This window comes from Apodemus sylvaticus, chromosome 11 (genome assembly GCF_947179515.1).
Source record: "Apodemus sylvaticus chromosome 11, mApoSyl1.1, whole genome shotgun sequence".
NCBI lineage: Eukaryota > Metazoa > Chordata > Mammalia > Rodentia > Muridae > Apodemus > Apodemus sylvaticus.
The window spans coordinates 74,486,564-74,504,277 of NC_067482.1; the positions used below are offsets into that span (position 1 = coordinate 74,486,564).

The following is a 17,714-nucleotide window of genomic DNA, read 5'->3' on the forward strand; positions in this document are numbered from 1 at the left end:
TGTGTTGCCCCAGGGAAGCTGGAGGTGCACCTGCTATTTGTTTTACCTTTCTTGTTGTAACATACACCCGCGCGTCAGATTACTCTGAGCTCTGGTTCCTGTTTTCTAGACATGGCGGATGTCACGGGAGGGTGGGCCCTGCTGTTGGGAACACTGGGTCAGGGCTCAGGTGAGCTTGGTTTATTGTCAGCTCTCTTAATAACTGTGTGACCTTGTATAGCTTTAATGGGGAAAAATGGCTCAAGTAAGATCAAATAGCTAAGGCACCTGGCTTCCTGGGATCACTTACATAGTAGCTTTCTCTGGTTTGAACAGAACATATTTTGTCTCTTAATGCTCTTGTGAGCTTTTGACTTTGTACTGTACATTTCTTCAGTTGAACCCATTGCCCAGTAACTTAGAGCAGACTTTCTGCACCACACACTGATAATGTTTGAGATGCATACTCCTGTGGGCAGCTGTCCAGTGTATTGCGACACTGCCTGCTCTCTGCCCACTAGATACTGGCACCATCCCACAACCAAGAAGACCAAAGTGTCTCTAGACTTTGCCACATGTTCTGGGATGGAGATGGATGAAGCCTTTCTGAATGCACTAGGTTAACTGGTGACAACTTTGATACTGAATAGCTTCCTCAGAGGTCATTTACTAGTGTAATTTGAGCAGAATCCTCATCTTACATGGAAGAGAGATGTGTTAAAGGATCATCTGAGTGGCTGAAGAATTCAGTAGCATGCTTGTGGTGTTTTCCTCAGGCTATGGGTTTGGTTTCCACGAAGCCAAAGGTTTAATCTGCTAATCCACATGGGTATAGGAAGTAATAATTAGCTTTTCCTGCTAATTATTATGGGGGTAGACATAGTCTTTGGGAAGCACCTGCCTGTGCTTAAAGGTCTGGAGTGATGGATTTTTCTAGTCTACTTCCTGACCTGGCAGAGAGCCCTTTGGGGGCGCAGTCTATGTCTGGCTAGCTGCGGTTTTTACTTGTAATAGACAGAGTATGAAGACCATGGAGGTTTGAGAAAGGGGCTGGGAGCCTCACTAGCTCTGTCGTTTTTGTGCTGTGTGACCCTGAGAAAGTCATTTAACCTCTGCAGCCTCTAGTGTGTACTTGAGTGACTGGGGACAGATTGTTCCCCTAGTAAAGAGCCATAACTCAGCGGTAGAGCATTTGCCTGGTGTGTGTGAGGTCCTGGTTTCCATCCCCAGCACTGCAAAACAAATACAAAAACCACTCAAGCGAAGAGCTAATAATGCCAGTGTTAAGTGAGGAAATAGGAGTTAACTCTCAAGGCAGAGTGGGCTCGATACATACACTGTTTTTGGCTTGCTTTTCTCCTATTGTTGAGGTTTCATGAGATTTCAATGTTATTTTTAAAAATCATCGTCTGTGTAAAGATGTTTGCAAGTTTAAAAGTGAATCTTCAGATAGATAACTTTGATACGATATGAATGTGTCTAACCACATGTTTAGTTCCTGTACAGAGCTAGTCTTTTGGGATTTGACCCGTTGGCTGGTGATTATAGAGTATGATAAATAGGAAATTTGTGCAGCTTATGCAGGGGAGGTGAATTCCTTTGCCAGGACGTGGTGATTCTGTGTGCCGGCGCTGTTCTTTGTTTGGCGTGGCTCTCTTTTCCAGGGTGCACAGTGAGAGGGGCAGCGTGAGGGGGCTCTGGGCTGCCCGCTCATCCTCTGGACTGGACTTTATTAGCTGCAGAGCAGAAGCCTGCTCCTAGTTGCTTGCTGCCAGAGTTTTGGACATGAGTTGGGATCATCCAGTTCTCCCACTGCGGGAGGTTTGAGGCAGAAATGTGGTGCAAGCCATTTTCCTTCTCTTCGCTGCTCTCTGGTACCTACAGATGTTAGAGAGGTTAGAGGTTTTTCCTGTAGTGTCGGCAGTGTCTGTTTTCGGCCTCCTGGCTGCTGAGAGCAGTTGCCATGCAGGAGAGCCCTGTGCTCCCTCCCAAAGGCAGCGGTGCTGATTGCCTGCTGGGTGCTTAAGTTCAGCAGCTTCCGTTTGCACCTCAGGTCTATCAGGTTATGTTGTTCAGTGACCTGTTCCTAGGAGTTAGGGGACATTCAGAATCAACTTCTTCCTATGATCTTGAAATAATCCTATTCCTTGTGTTAAATCCATTCCTGCTTTAAATACCTAGAATGTTTCTTATATCTTGTACTGATAACTTACTGATTCAGGAACATGCTGGTGATTCTGCTTCTATGTGTGGATTAACTTGCCAGGGGATTCAAAGATGAGCAGGGCTTCGGTCTCTGAGTTTATTATGATTTGCATGAGAGGAACAAGTTCACACTTAAGTGTTGTTGGGTGAAATGGGAGGGGGTATACCTGGATGTGGGATAGGTGTGTAGCCGGCATAGTAATATTGATTCAGTTTTATGTTGTTTGGCTTATTTTCTAATGCTATGACCATTTTTAAAAAATATTTATTTATTATATGTAAGTACACTATGGCTGTCCCAGACACCCCAGAAGAGGGCATCTGATCTCATTACAGATGAGCCACCATGTGGTTGCTGGGATTTGAACTCAGGACTTTGGAAAGAACAGTCAATGCTCTTAACTGCTGAGCCATCTCTCCAGCCCGCTATGACCATTTTAGAGTTAGGACTAGAGAAATGAAAGGTAGCATTTGATTTATGACTTTCTTACAAAATCTCTTTACTGTTGTCCTATGTCTTTGACTGGGTTTTCTAGGTGCATCAGAACATGTGCTATGAATTGGAGCTACTGCTGGTGTGGGCACATGCTTGTGCATTGCTGAGAAGCCTGGGCAGGAGGGCTGGGCAGTGGTTTCTTAGCTGGTCTTAGTGTGCTAGGCTATGGTCTTGGGTAAGGCAGGCACTCAGGCTTACTGTTTGTGTGCTTGTTCATGAAATAAGCGGAGGTGGACCTATGTAGGGGTCGGTGAGACTGAAAAGAACCATCTCATGGAATCAGCATGTTGAGCTCCAAGAGCCAGGCCGGAGAGAAGGGAGAACATTTCAAAATGGGCAGACTGCTGCACAAGTCACTGTTTTAAATCTTCTGGCTGTGGGATGAGAGCAAGAAGAAGACATAATAACACCATAAGCCAAAAGCTGATAGATTGGAGCCGGAGAACAGGGACATGAAACAGCTACAGATGCAGAGGCCACGAATCACACACCCAGGAATCCCATGAGAATCCTAAACTGGTGCCATCATATGTATGCAGAGGACCTGTAAGGTAAAAAGAGAGGGAAAATGTATATAAATAAAACAAAAGTAAAAATAAATCTGACATGGACAAGGAATTCCAGTGAGGCTGTTGAGTTTGTTGCCTGTTGACATCTGTGCTGGGCACAGGGCCTGCCCCTAAGAGGAGTTTGTTTCCCCAGTGAGACTGCCTGGGAGAAAACTAGATTTTCATTTGCAAGTGGTTGTCAACCAGAGGTAGCTTCTGGGCTAAGGATCGGGGCATGTGTCCATTTCTTTCAATTCTTATAATTCAGTCTGGTACAGACCTGTGCAGGCAGGCACTCGGTCTCTGTGAGTCCATCTGTTCTCCGATCCTGCTGTTTTAGAGGGCATGGCTCATGTTTAAAACTGGAGTGATATTTCTCTGTATGGAGTTGACATAGTTTATTTATTTGCTCATCAAAGGGCATCTTAGTTGCTTTCAAGTTTTGGCATATATGAGCAGCTGCTGTTGTAAAGATCCATGTGGGTGTAGGGTTTTCAAATCTTTTGGGTACATCCCAAGGAATACAGTGCTAAACTGTATGATAAGCCTGGTCAGTGGTGAAGAAACTGCCTGTTTTCCGAAGTGGCTTCACCATTTTATATTCCCAGCAGCAACGAATGAGAATTCCTTTTGTTCTGTCCCCTCACCTCTCTGGTTGTTTTGTTTTGTTTTGGTTTTGGTCAAGTAGGAAGCAGGGTCCTCAGCTGAAAATGCTCTGGTGTAAGTTACTATAATTAAATACCATGGAGTGGATGGTCTGGGCCCACCAGTCCTGGAGGCTGGGAGTCTCACCATCGGTGCCAGCAGATTTGGTATCTGTGGACACACCAAGGTTGTTTTGATGGATGGCGTATTACTTACTTCTTGTTGCTGTGGCAAAAAGCAACTTAAGGAAGGAAGGGTTTATTTTGCCTCAAAGCTTATACATAGTCAGTCCATCATGGCAGGGAAGTAATGGTGACAGGAGCGTGTGGCAGCGATTCATAGTGCATCTGACGTCAGGGAGCAGAGACAGGAGAGCGCATGGGATAGTGCGACTCAAGTTCAGAGCGGCTCTTCTTTCTTCCAGTAAGCTTTTCTGGAAATACCCTTATAGATATACTGGGGATGTATTTCTGTATTGATGCCACATCATATCAAGTTGGCAGTCAAGAGTAATCATCCCACAGCCAGGCGGTGGTGGCTCACACCTGTAATCCCAGCACTCTGGGAGGCAGAGGCAGGCGGATTTCTGAGTTCGAGGCCAGCCTGGTCTACAGAGTGAGTTCTAGGACAGCCAGGGCTACACAGAGAAACCCTGTCTCGAAAAAACCAAATCCAAAAAACCAAAAAAAAAAGAGTAATCCCCAGACAGCCATCTTTAAAAAAAAGTATTTTAATGTTTATGGGTCAGGGGCATGAATGCCAGAGAAAGATGTTGGATCCCTTGGAACTGGAGTTACAGGTCGTTGTGAATGGCCTGATATGGGTTTTGGAAACCAAACTTGGGTCCTCTGGAAGAACAGCAAGCACTCTTGACTACTGAGTCATGTCTCCAGCCCTTTTTTTTTTTTTTTTTTTTTTGCTGTATCCTTACATGCTAAAGGGGCAACTCTTTGGGGCCACTTTTATATGGATCCCAGTCTCAGTCATGATGCCTTTTGCCTGCAATTCTTTCTAAATCTACCACTTGGTGCTGTCAACTTGGGGATTAGAATTTCAGCAAGTAAATTTGGGGGTGGAGAACCCAAATGTTCAGGCCTTAGGCCGGAGGGTGAAGAATCGTGTTTGAGGAAAGGGGTGGTGCTGAGGTTATCCTGACAAGTGGATTTTTGGGCAGAGGAGGAGACACTGCTGGGTCCTGCTGAGTGCCCGGAAGGCAGCTGGTCAGTGTTCCTGTTAACTGCCTCCTCCCCAGCTTCCTTTCCCTGGAGCTGGCACTTGGGTGGGGCAGTGCTGTCATTTTTCTTATTACAATGAAGTGAGTAAGAAGTAGGAGTTGAGGATATGCGCAGGTGTGGTCACAGTGGTGAGTTCTGATTTTGTGCTGAACAGCATGGGCCCCTTGTAGGTGATGGACACAGAAGGGAGGGTCAGAAGGCGCTCGGTGCCAACTTTGAGGTTGGTTTCCTCTATGAGGTTTTCCTCTGTGAACCGATTCTGCTCGACTGGTGATTGAAGCTGTGTTTGGAGATGCTAGCAGGGAAGGTCGAGGAAAAGAGACAAAGTGCCCTCTTTATATATATATATATATGTATATATGTATATATATATATATACATATATATATGTATATATATATATATATATATATATATATATATATATGTATATATACACCCTCAAATGTTGGGGATGAGGAAGGCGGGCGGCCATCTCAAGCCCCTTGTTCTAATAGGCACTACTTGGCCTTGATAAAAGAGACCTTCCCATGGTTTAAGAAGATTCTATTTATGAGTAGCACCCATCTTTCAGGGGAGGTTGGTTTGGGCTGGAGGATGGTGCTTGGTTCCTGTGGAAGGCGAGGACTCTGAATAGCTCTGAATACAGGCCATGCAGGTGCCCCTTTTTCAAGGGCCCACTAGTGACTGCAGTGCTCACCTGGTATAAGGGCCATGGTTGTTCCGTGCACTCTGCACTTGGGTGGGCCTAACCAGGCACTGTCCTCCAGAGAGGTGCAGGTTACTATGGCAAGAGGGGAAGTGAATGCTGAGAGGAAATGCTCAGGAGGAACATGGACGTCATCGTGTGGGCATGAGGTGCTACTTCCTCTTTTCTCCCCAGGGACCCCACCCTTACTCACAGCTGGTTGTCTACATCTGATGTTCCCTTCACATTCCCCCTAGCTAAGAGCCTATACAGCGACCCCTCCCTAAGACAAGCCTGCAGAGAAGAGGACTCACTCAGTGACACTGTGTGTTCTTGAGAGGCCACATCCCAGAGTCATGTATGCAAATACTTAGCCCAGACGACATGTTCTTTCCAGCTTTGGAGGTCATCTGTATGCCCCAAGTAGTTCATATCCTCAATAAAGCAGCCCGTGCAGGGTGCTGGGGGAGTGTCTGTCCCAAGCTTCTCTGTGCTCTGTGCTCGGCTGTTCTGGCAGGCTCTGGGTTCAGTTCCTTGGGTATTCCCTGTGCCAACACTTAGCGGATTATCTGTCCTGGTTGGAACCCTTCAAGGACTACATGGGGCCTGCGAGAGGGACTGGTGCCTTGGCTGAGTGGCCAGGATGGCTGCTCACCTGAGCGTCTGTGGACTTGCCTGGGGTAAGGGCTGAAGAGACAGTGGAGCCCTCCAGGTGGCTGCTGGCACACTCTTCTTTAGTAGCAGAAGCTGTCTGGCCATGCCATGCCTTCTTATGATATATGGAGAAGTTGCTTTGTAGACATGGTTTTCCTGTGTGCTAAGTAGAGATTTGGCCCAGCTGGTTTCAGAGTCACTTGTCACTAAGCTTTCCTGAATCTCATCTCAGCTGATAGCCCCTGTCTTTTCTGCAAGTCTGGAGACCCCTCCTGCAATGGTTTCCTCCTCCTTCTTACTGCTCTGCATACTTTAACAAGAAACCCTCTGGAATCAGAGGGCTCCCTCCATAGGGTTTCACAAGTCCTCGCTTGTGTGTTGTTGTTGCTGTGGTGTGGTCATTGAGCATTAGCGGTTGGCTGGGCCCCCTCTACTAGACTGAGAAACCATCTTTCTGTTCATACTGTGCTTGTAGTAGAGACGAACTCAGTGTTTGCCAAACCAAGATCTGGATTCAGACATCGTGCATTTCCACAGAGAATGTTCACCTGAGGACCGCACTCTATAGTGAGCAGAAGTTGCTTGACCACACGTAAGATCTCATTTTGTCTTGTAGTCTGAGTGCATCTGCAGTGGTGATTCACTTGCCAGACTGTAGGTGCAGTGGAGAGAGAAAGCAGGGTGTCAGGGAGGATGAGAAAGCTGAAAGATTGTGTTTAGATGGGGTGTTGGGGCTTGCCAAGCAGGTGACCTTCTCGTAAAGATTGGAGTTTGGTTAAGGGAGAGTGCTCTCCAAGGATATCACTGCAGGACAGTGTTTCTAAGGCTAGTGGGTGGGGCTTGCCTTATATATTCACGTGTTGCTCAGGCCCTGCAGCAGAGCCTTGCTGAGCAGCTCACCAGCTCCTGGTCCCAGGCCCGCATGGCCACTTGTGCCCACTTTGGCTGTCTGGAGTCTGCTTGGCAGTCTGGCCCTGTGCTGCTCAGTGTGTTAGTCTCTAATTAAAGCCAATTAAAATAACCTAAAATGGAAAATTGAACTCCTCAGCCTTACTAGCCACATTCAGGCACTTAATAGCCACGTGGGAGTCAGCCACTACTGTAATGAGTAGCTCAGATGGGTACATTTCCATTGTGGTGGGAAGTTCTGTTGCCAGCCTACTTTAGAGGACAGCCTGTAACTTTATTTTTAAATTTGTCCCTTTGATGTATGAAAGCAACACAGAGTGACTGTCTAACCAGCACATCATAATAAAGGGGGTAAAATAACGAAGCTGAGAGAAACCTGCAGAGAGCAAGCACCATGCACGGGGCAGGGGCATGCCGGCATTGCGCTTGACCACTGAGCCATCTCTAACCCCTAAACATACCATTGAAACAAGCTTTTCTGTTTAAAAATACGCAGCAAGGCTTTGGGTGTCATTATACATTCATTCCTATTATAATTTTTCTTTATTTCCTTACAGACTCTTTGTGAGTTTTCAGTTGCCTCAGAGGTGGAGCACATGCTTAGCTCGTGTGGGCCTGGGCTCTATGTTCAGCACTGTAAAATAAAACAATAGTATCAGCAGCGAAAACTCAGAGGCTCTCTCCATGGTTTGGCGTCCTGCATTTTAACTTAGAGAAAATAGGTTCTTACATAAATAAAAGTTGTTCCTAGACTTATCCCTTAATATACTAATGCAGAATGATAATGTATAGTAACTAATGTAGAGTTATAATATCTTTGTGGTCTTCCTCCCTATGAATCATTTACTTTCCTATCAATATGGAAATGGGTTTCGTTTCCGCTGTGTGTACTACAGCCTGCTTGGTCCACATTTTAGATAATGACATAAGGGATTGGTTCCCAGAACTGCTGCTTCGTGAACATTGTCCTTGGCCATTGGTCAGCTCTGACTGCCCTCCCCAGGCCCCTCCACCGAGGCATGGTGCTGTATGCCAGGAGCCTTTTTTCTTGGAGGAAGCTTCTAAGCAGTGACCACCTAGACTCTATTTTATGAATAATGTACACCTAGCAATGGCCAGTGGCTATTGGAATTTGTCATTGCTTTGGCCTCTGATTAGTATGCTATGGGTTTGGAGAGGGCTTCTTTCTTTAGCCTTCTCTTTTCCTGCTAGACTGTGGCTCTAGTGCTCTGCTTCACACTTCTGCTTCTGCCGGGGGTGCTCCCTCTTTTGCCCTTCTGCTTCTGCTGGGGGTGCTCTCTCCTTTGCCCTTCTGCTTCTGCCGGGGGGTGGGGGTGCTCCCTCCTTTGCCCTTCTGCTTCTGCCGGGGGTGCTCCCTCCTTTGCCCAATTGCAGCATTATTAAGGAATAGCACAACAGACACCCTTCTCTGAAGCTTCTCCAGCCCAGGGGCAGCTCCTACCAGAGCGCAGTACTTCCTGTCTCCTACAGGTCACTATAGAGTGGGATTGTCACTCTGTCATTCTGCCCTGTCTCCTATAGGCACCTATTATTGTCACCCTGTAGTCTATTATTGTCCCCCTGTCCTGTCTTCTGCAGGTCTCCTGTAGTCTCGTATACCATGTGGCCTTGCTTTCTCTATGAGCTCCCCCAGGACTGGGCCTGTGTCTTAGTCCTTCCTGATCGCAGCTCCTCCCAGCTGAGGTTCCCCAGTCTCTGAACATCAACAGCATATAGTGGCTTGGTTCTCTTCAGCCATACCAATAGACTCATGCTTCTAGAGCCAGTGTAAGCAATACTCTGGCTCGGTGTTTGCTGTATGAAATAAAACAAGGGGTCTGCTGGCTTATGGGGAAGTGGCTGAGATTTGTTGGGGTACAGGGGAATGGCACATTGTATTAAAAGCCCATTGGGTTAGGAGTTACTTCTAGCTTGGATCAATGAGCTAGAAGAATCTGAAGATACTAGACAGCCCACGTACTGCAGGGCAGGGCTTGTGTTTGACCTTGCTTGAGTGAGTAGACATGAGGTACAGATTTAAAGCAAAGTCTAAAGATAACTTCTTTCCAACAGTTTCTATAAATACAAAGTTATCTTAAATACATACAGAGTAAAACATCAATTAAAGAAGTAGGAAGTGTTTATTGGTTAAAGTGCAAAGTTCTTAGCACAATAAACCTGTCAGGGACACATTAACAAAATGTTCAGCAGGAGATACTCAGTGACCAAACAGGTGTCTGGTAGGTGGGGGCCCTTAGCACTGAAAATAATAATTATGAAAATACCACTTCTTGAGAGAAGGCATCCAAGTTCCACTCTTAGAAGTAGGTCTTTCTGGATCAGGGAGAGACACATGCATCAGAATGTGTAAGCACTCCTGGGGCAAATCGGAATGTAGGGCAAGTGAAGCCAGCCCTCAAGTGGAGGCTGTGCTTGGAGAGCCCTTCCCTCTGCTGGGTGCCTCAGGAAGGCGGCTTCCACTTTGTCCTCTCTGGGGAAAGCCATCCATTAGGTATAAATAGTATGTATGCCTCCTGGAGAAGGGGGCCTAGACTTGTGCTTGTCAGTATCACTTCCAGTATTGGCACAGCGTGTAGGACATAAGTCGATTCAGTAGGCATATGGCGAAGAAAAATAACTTATCAATGTTAAATGAGGTGAGATGCTTGGCCTTATGTAATTAATCAGTTGTTATCTAGTTAATAAGCACATTGACAAATACCATCCTGGGCACTGAATGGTGACAATGTTATAATATAAATGAAGGCTGCGAGTCTCGTTTCTGCCCACTAAGGCAGGCGAGACGGCTAGGATTTGAGCCACATCTGTTGGCGTTCATATCCGAGGAACACACTTTCTACTTTTAGTCAGACATTTTTTCTTCCTAGTGCTAAGGGAGCAAAGTCTCCTCACGGCTTTCCTGAGATTGGTACAATTCCAGAATTGCTCATGACTAATATGTCGACAGAACCCGTGACTACTGACCCCCCCCCCCCTTTTACTTAGTATTCAGTTGGAGATTAGGAATAGATTTTTTTTTTTTTTGGATTTGTCTTTTTCGAGACAGGGGGTTTCTCTGGCTGTCTTGGAACTCACTCTGTAGACCAGGCTGGCCTTGAACTCAGAAATCTGTCTGTCTCTGCCTCCCAGAGTGCTGGGATTACAGGTGTGCGCCACTACCACCTGGCTTAGATTGCATATTTTTAGTAAAGTACATTTTATACTTACGTAGCCACTTTCATGCTGCTTTCTTTTTTAGATTTAGTTTGATAATTTTAAATTATTGAGATGTGCATGTCTTGCATGTGAATATATGTATACCTGAGTTTAGGCACAGGCTAGAGGCATTTGATCCCCTGGAGTAGAGTTAAAGATTAAGTTATGAACTGCGTTATGTGGATGCTGGGAACTGAACATGGATCCTTTGGGCGAGCAGCAGGTGTTCTTAATAGCCGATCTATTTCTCTAGCTCCCTTTGCTCTGCTTTCTGCTTTCTTCTTCTCGTCATAAAAATCTAAGTAGATATTAGAAGGAATCCCTGTGTTAGGGAGTGTTTAGAAGACTTGGAAGGTTGTGGATAGGGAAAATACGGGTCTTGTGGACTCTGAGGAGACTTGCAGAGGAGTCATTTCAGGGTTAGATTAATGAGTTACCCAGTAGGTTTCATGCCAGGCCGGCCTTGGGATACAGAGACCAAGTAGGAAGGCTCTCACCATTTAGTAGGCCGGTTAGAAACTAGAATCCTGGGCCTGCAAGGTTAAGGCACTTGCCTCCTGCCAAGCCTGATGACCAGAACCCACAAAGTGTTCCTTTAATCTCCACATGCAATTGAAAACAAACAAAGTAATATTTCCTTTAAAAAGGAAAGAAGAGAAAAAGAAAGAAAGAAACTAGAGCGTGTGCTGCCACACAAAGAGCTGGCGAGTGGTTTGGGAGCTGTGCAGAGCTGTGTGGGGAGGGACTGCCAGCCGAGCCCCTGACCACAGAGGAGGGTTATAGAGCAGAACTCACTTTGCTGAAGTTGAGTGTGCTGCAAAGCGCATACATCTTAGGTATTGAGTAAGCACATTCGCACCAATGCTGCTGTATTAGCAGCCTGCAGAAGCCTCTCTGGGGCCACGTCCCCACAGTATCTGTCCTGAGAGGTGACCGCTGTTGGGATGGATAGAGTAAGCAGGTGTGCACTCCTGGGTTTGGGCTCCTGTTCACACCGTGTGTGCTCCTGTGGACGGCACTTTGCACTGAAGGGTGATGCTGATTGTAACACTTTGGTACCCGTGCTGTGAGGCACACATACCCAGGCAGAATCTCAGAGGCTGCCTTGTCCATGCCAGCCAGGCTCTTCCCAGTATGGTACGCACTTCAGGCTCACTGACTGCACTGGCTCTAATGGGAGTCAGTAGAGTGGCCTCTCTAGATGCGGGGATTGCCAATTTTGTTTTCATTGTTCATCCTGGTGACAGGATAGGCTGTGCTGGTTTTAATTTGCATTTTTATTTTAACGATAGGCTGCATCTTTTTATATTGTATTTGGCACTTGGAATTTCTTTGTTGCAGTTTTTATTTGTTGTTTATTACTGTTTTTCCTGAAAAGTTGGGAGGAACTTAGGCCTTATGCATGCTGAACATGCCTTCCGGTTCTGGGCTGCATACCCATAAAAATTGAGCTGTATAGTCAGGATAAGCATCCCGTGTCAGACACATGTGTCATAGATACCCTGTCCTTCACCATGGCTTACTTTATTTTTCTATATACTGCTTATCATGGTGCCCAGATTGGTCTTAAATCCCTGGATTTAAGTGTTCTTCCCAGGTGATTGGAAGCACAGATATATACTCCCAAAACTAGGTTCATAGCTTACATTTTAATTTTCCTTATGTTTGTTGTGTTTTGCTTGCTTGTGTTTTTGTTTTTGTTTGTGAACAATGTATTTTAGGCTGTAACCAATTCTACCATATCCGGCTTCCTTTCACAGCATGTGACTTCTTGTTACCATGTTGCTGCCTTCTGGAAGTTTCGTTGTTTTGCCATTACCAGTAGCTCTTCACATGCAGTGTGCAGATTTTCTTCCTCCCTGAACCTTTCGGGACCCCGCTGACTGTCTCCTGCCCTTCCTTTCCCCTTCACTAACTCTGTGGTATTCCTCAGTCAGCCGTGTGAGAGCTGGTGGCCTGTGCTCTCCAGCTTGTTCCTCTGTGACACCGCCTTGGCAGCTTTGCGCCTTTGCATTTCCATAGCAATTTTAAAGTTTGGCAGTTTCCTTTTGAAAAAGTTCCCCAGGGTTTTTTGTTGGGAATTTTATTGACATAGATCAACAAAAACTACTTATCCTTGAATGTTAGTTTCTTTGTTAGTTTAGGGGTTTTTTGTTTGTTAGTTTGTTTCTTTATGTTTTTTATTTTTATTTTTTTAATGTAAAAGTTTTGTGTTTTTTTCATTACACTTATTTTTTTTTTTTAAAAAAAAGGGCTGGCCCAATAATCAGGAGATAAAGGCATCTGCTGCCAGGCCTGCCAGGCTGAGCTCCATCCTCAGGACCCACATGGTTGAAGGAGGCACCTGAGTTCCACAGGCTGTTCTCTGACCTTCACATGTGCGCTGTGCCACACGCTCCCCTAGGACATAATAAATAAATAATAAATACAGAGAGTGTAATTTAAAAAATTCAAAATTAATTCAAGATACTATTTTTGATAGTTTTATAATATATAGTTGTGACTCTGAGTAGTATTAATTTTTTTTATTTTTTTGAGACAGGGTTTCTCTCTATAGCCCTGGCTGTCCTGGAACTCACTATGTAGACCAGTCTGGCCTCGAACTCAGAAATCCACCTGCCTCTGCCTCCCAAGTGCTGGGATTACAGGCGTGCGCCACCACCGCCCGGCAGTATTAATTTTGATGTATATGATTTGAATCCTTTAGTCTTGCTTAACTTAGTTACTCTAATAGCTCATGTGTCAACCCTTTTGGGTTTTCTCTGAGGACCGTCAGGACTGTCTGTGCATAATTCTGTCTGTCTAGTGTCTCTCTTTTCTTACCTTGCTGCTCCCTCACTTCCTCTACAGCACGGTGCATTGAGGTGGTGCTGGCAAAGTCCCTGCTGGGGTTCCGATCCCTGAGTTGTGGTCAGCATTTTTTTTTATTGTCCTATACCATATAAACTTACTTCCTTTCTACAGTGTATCAAGTGACATTGCTTTCTTCGGAGTCACCATCTCCTTGTCCCAGACAAAGTCACTGGCAGTTCAGCAGATGTTTCTGGTATAGCTGCAGACTCAGAATTTCTCTGAAGGGTTGATAGAACTGACAGCTGCCTGTGGAAGGGCTTTTACAGGACTGACAGTTGGCATTTAGGTTGATGGCAGCCTCTAGAAGAACGGACCTGTCGTAACTGCTGCTGGGTTTAGAGTTTAGGTGCTTGTTGAACCTGATCAAGGTTGTTAGATCTTTTTTGAGCCAGGGTCTCACTGTGTATCCTGGAACTCTGTATAGTTCAGGCTGATCTCATATGCCTGGCCCTCCTGCCTCAGCTTCTGGAGTATTGAGTTTATGAATCATCACATGTAGGGTGTTGTGTTTTTTTTAAGACACAGTCTCAGTAGCCCAGGCTGATAGACTTCTACGCTGCCAGGGAAGCCCTTGAACTCCTTCACCCATGGAGGGGAGAAGACATCAGATTTCCGGGAGCTGGAGTTGAGGAACCAAAGTTAAGCGCTGTAGAAGAGCAGGAAGTGCTTTTGACCACTGAGTCATTTCTAGCTTCTGTTTTGTTTTGTTCTGTTTTGTTCAGACAGGGTTTCTTTGTATAGCCTCAGCTATTCTAGAACTCACCCTGTAGACCAGGCTGACCTTGAACTCATAGAGAGATCCACCTGCCTCTGCCTTCGAAGAGCTGGAATTAAAGGTGTGTATCACGTTGCCTGGCTTCTGTTTGGTTTTTTAAAACAGTGCCTGCAGTTGTGGCTGAGGGAATTTCTCCAGTGTTGGTTTTCGAAGGGGTGTTTGGACATGACACACGCCTTGATCCACTTGCATACCTAACACTTACTCCCTTCTCTGTCCAGCACTGTGTAGTCACAGGTATTGCTTGGATGGCAGTTTGTACAGTGGTAGTACTTCTAAGTGTGAGGTGACAGTGGGCCTATGATAAGAAACTTGCCTGTCCCGTCTGATTTGACTTATGGTAGAACTGTGCCCTGCCTGGGGACCAAGGCACTCAGGCTCGCTGCTCTGCTTTGCCTGGCTCTCTGTCCCCACCCTTCCTGTGACACGTGAGGTGCCCCACCCCTGCCCTTCCAGCTGATCTGCTCCATCCTGTGAGCCTTCACCTTTCAGAACAGGTAGAAGGAGGACACTGGTGTGGCCCTGACACTCTGGCTTGCCGGGAATGAGGCACCAGGAGATTCAGAGCATCTGTGGCTGGTCCCCGAGAACGGTGTGCTCACAGTAGAATCATGGCTGTTTCCCCTTTACTTCTGCTCATGGATAGGTGAGTGGTTGTATCGCCTCTCTAGCTGTTTAACTGGGGACAGCCAGAGCCCACTCTTTCTCATGGTGGTGGAGGATTTGGTGTGAGGTACTTGATGCCCTTGATACGTAGGGAAGTTTCCTTGGGTGGCCCTGTTTAAAGTGGACACACTCACTTGTGTTTAAGGAGGATGTTGGGGATATAGCTTTCTCGGGCATGTTTATGCAGACATGCCTAGTACTCGCTCTACTGGTGCTCTTACTTGGTTTCTGTGTAAGCGAGGGCTGGCTGAGGGAAATGTGTCTCCGTGTAACAGCCCTGTAACTGTTGAAGTGGGCTAGCTTTGTTTCCTTGCTTTCTCAAATCAAGGCTGGAGAGGACTAGCTGTAGATGCACATGCATGCCAGATTGTGAGGGTAGGAGCACCATGTGATACAGGGCTGGGGGGGACCAGCTGTGGGATTTCCGTCTCTCTGGGTTCCTCTTGGCCTCTCTGTGTTTGTTTGGTGGCTGGATACTGGGAGGGGAATGTAAAGTGTGTGTCAGTGACCTGGGACAGGTAGCCGTGACTGGAAATGGGCCAGCAGCTCTCCTGGAGATGAGTGCTGCAGGTCAGCTTTGGATTCTGATGTCATGAGCCAAGGAGGGAAGGGATAAGGAATGATGGCCAAACCGCGCAGCAGGCTTCGTGCCCCTCACATCCGCATACTGAGGGTGGAGGCCTGGGGGGGAGGGGGCTTCACATCCTTGACACCTCAGCAGAGTTTTCGAAATCCCTCAGGACTGCCTGACTGGTTGAACCTGCTCCACCAGGCCAGGGGCTGTCATCTGCCCGCTCAGCCCAACCTCCTCCTCCACTGCTCCTAGTTCCATGTGGCTGATGTCTCCTGGCCTGTTTGAGAGCCTGCTTTCCTCTATGGTAGTGTGCAGTAGCAGTCCTTCTGGAACCCTTGTAAAAATCCCTTCATCAGGATTTCTACTTCTCTATTTTTAAAACAGTCTTATATAGCCCAGGCTGGCCCTAAACTTACCATGTATTTAAGCATGACTTAGACTTCCGGTCCCTCCGTTTCCACCTTCTGAGTGCTGGAATTATAGGCAAGCACCAGTGCCTTGGTTAATGCTGTGTTGGGAATGGAGCCTGGACTGTGTCCTCAGTACCTTGAGAAGTGTGTTATATGTACCCAGGGCCTGTTTGGGGCACTAGAGATGAAGCAACGACTGGCAGAGGCAGCCTTGGGAGCTTTACACCCTGGTGACGTACCAGGTTGACATTGCCCTGTTCTTTGTGGCCGCCTTCTGAGGGCAGGGCCAGGTGCATCCAGCATGCATCTTTTCAGTGAGCATTTCATATCGCTTTGAAGCCATCTTTTGTTTTCAGTCTATCCCAAAAGTTAATGGGGACAAGTGTAACAATACTTAGAAGGCCAGGCATTTAGCAACAGGGTGTGCACTTTGGCTCTGAGTGCTTGCCTGAGAGTGCAGCTTGAGTCTCTCCTGCTGCTGGCCTGCTCCAGGCATCACACGGCAGAGCATGGGACTGAATGTGGGCAATGCTAATGAGCCTTAGTCTTCAGGAGCTCTCAGTTACCCCTGATTTTGTGTTCATAATTAATTTCTTTTCTTAAAGGACTTCTGTCTAAGCTATTACAGCTTAGAGAGTCCCTAAAAATCTGGGTCAGGTCCTCTCTAAGAACTGATGATAGAAATACTGGTATTAGCTATGTGATAAGTGTGGGGGCAGGGCTAGGTGCTACAGGCCAAGGTACCCGACAGGCCACGTGGCTCTGGCTCCCTGGGCTGCCAGTGTGCTCACATAGGCTATTTCAAGAGAAGCCAGAAACCCGTGTGTGTGTGTGTGTGTGTGTGTGTGTGTGTGTGTGTGTGTGTGTGTGAGAGAGAGAGAGAGAGAGAGAATTTAAAAAAAAATCAATTAATATTCATTCAGGTGGGTGGTCTTGGGAATTTACCCAACACCTTGGAATCTTACCATTAATCTCAACCAAAAGCCACAGGTGATGTTTACAGTAACTTCTGTGGGGCAGGCGATCCATGCTAGAGGCCCATGTGGAGAAGGTCAGTATATATCTGGACAGCTATTTCAGTCAGGAAGTGTTTGGACAGATGGAGGTGAAACTTGCCATGTGACTCAAGTATCCTTGTGATGCTGTCATGGGCATTTCTATCCTCTTGAAGCTGTGGTTCTCTTTCTTATTCTATGCAAGACTTCTGGCTCCTGTTGTCTTTGGATACTTTCTCCTTGGCCATCATGGAGGGATCCAGGCTGCTGGTGGAACAGTGCTTGGTGCATTCCTGGGAGGAGAACCTGTGGGTTAGGTCTAATCCTGGGAAGTCAAGGGGTGAAGGCTCAGAGTTAACATGAGAATCTGAACAGCGTGGGCTGGTCCTGTGGTTTTCCCACATTGTGAGGTTCCTGGAGGCAAATACTGCTTCCTGTGTTCTGTCCCACGAGCAGCTGAGCAGAGTGTCTGATATTCATCTGTTGAAATGTGCTGTGGTCCAGATGGCTGCTGTAGATGGCCTCCATGGGCGCTGTATTTTAAGGTACCCTGGCAGCTGCCTTCCCAGCACTGCTTCGTATTAGTAGCTGGATCTGGATAGGTTATTATCTCTTGAACATCCTGATTTTAGTGGCTCTAGGAGGTGGAAATAGAAGTTAATAGGTGAATCTTACCTACACACAAATAAAGACCAAAACAACACACACACACTGAGTGGAGATGGAGAGTGAGAGAAATAAGAACTGATTGATAGCTTATCAGGTGTCATGACCTCTCTCTTGTCTTCCCTCTCTTCCCCTGTGTGGATGGCCGGGAAGAGAAAGGTTAGAGTTAGGTAGGGTAAAGTCCAGCTTTGGCTAGCCCT

General features: G+C 46.5%; 1 protein-coding gene and 1 long non-coding RNA gene across 6 annotated transcripts in view; both read left to right on the forward strand.

Moving 5' to 3' along the window:
* Tbc1d14 (TBC1 domain family member 14) overlaps positions 1–17,714 on the forward strand; it is a 93,071-nt gene that overhangs the window by 14,407 nt on the left and 60,950 nt on the right. The window contains exon 1 of one of the 5 annotated variants that reach the window (XM_052199486.1): positions 14,683–14,849. The exons of the other annotated variants lie outside the window; for them this stretch is intronic. Within the exon in view, the coding sequence (XP_052055446.1) occupies positions 14,815–14,849 (35 nt within the window). The 5' untranslated portion in view covers positions 14,683–14,814. Of the gene's footprint in view, positions 1–14,682; positions 14,850–17,714 lie in introns of those variants that run through there. 5 annotated transcript variants of the gene reach the window in all.
* Positions 5,653–8,073, forward strand: LOC127696634 (uncharacterized). The gene is made up of 3 exons (XR_007980287.1): positions 5,653–6,476; positions 6,926–7,042; positions 7,917–8,073. It is a non-coding gene; the product is annotated as an uncharacterized LOC127696634 (long non-coding RNA).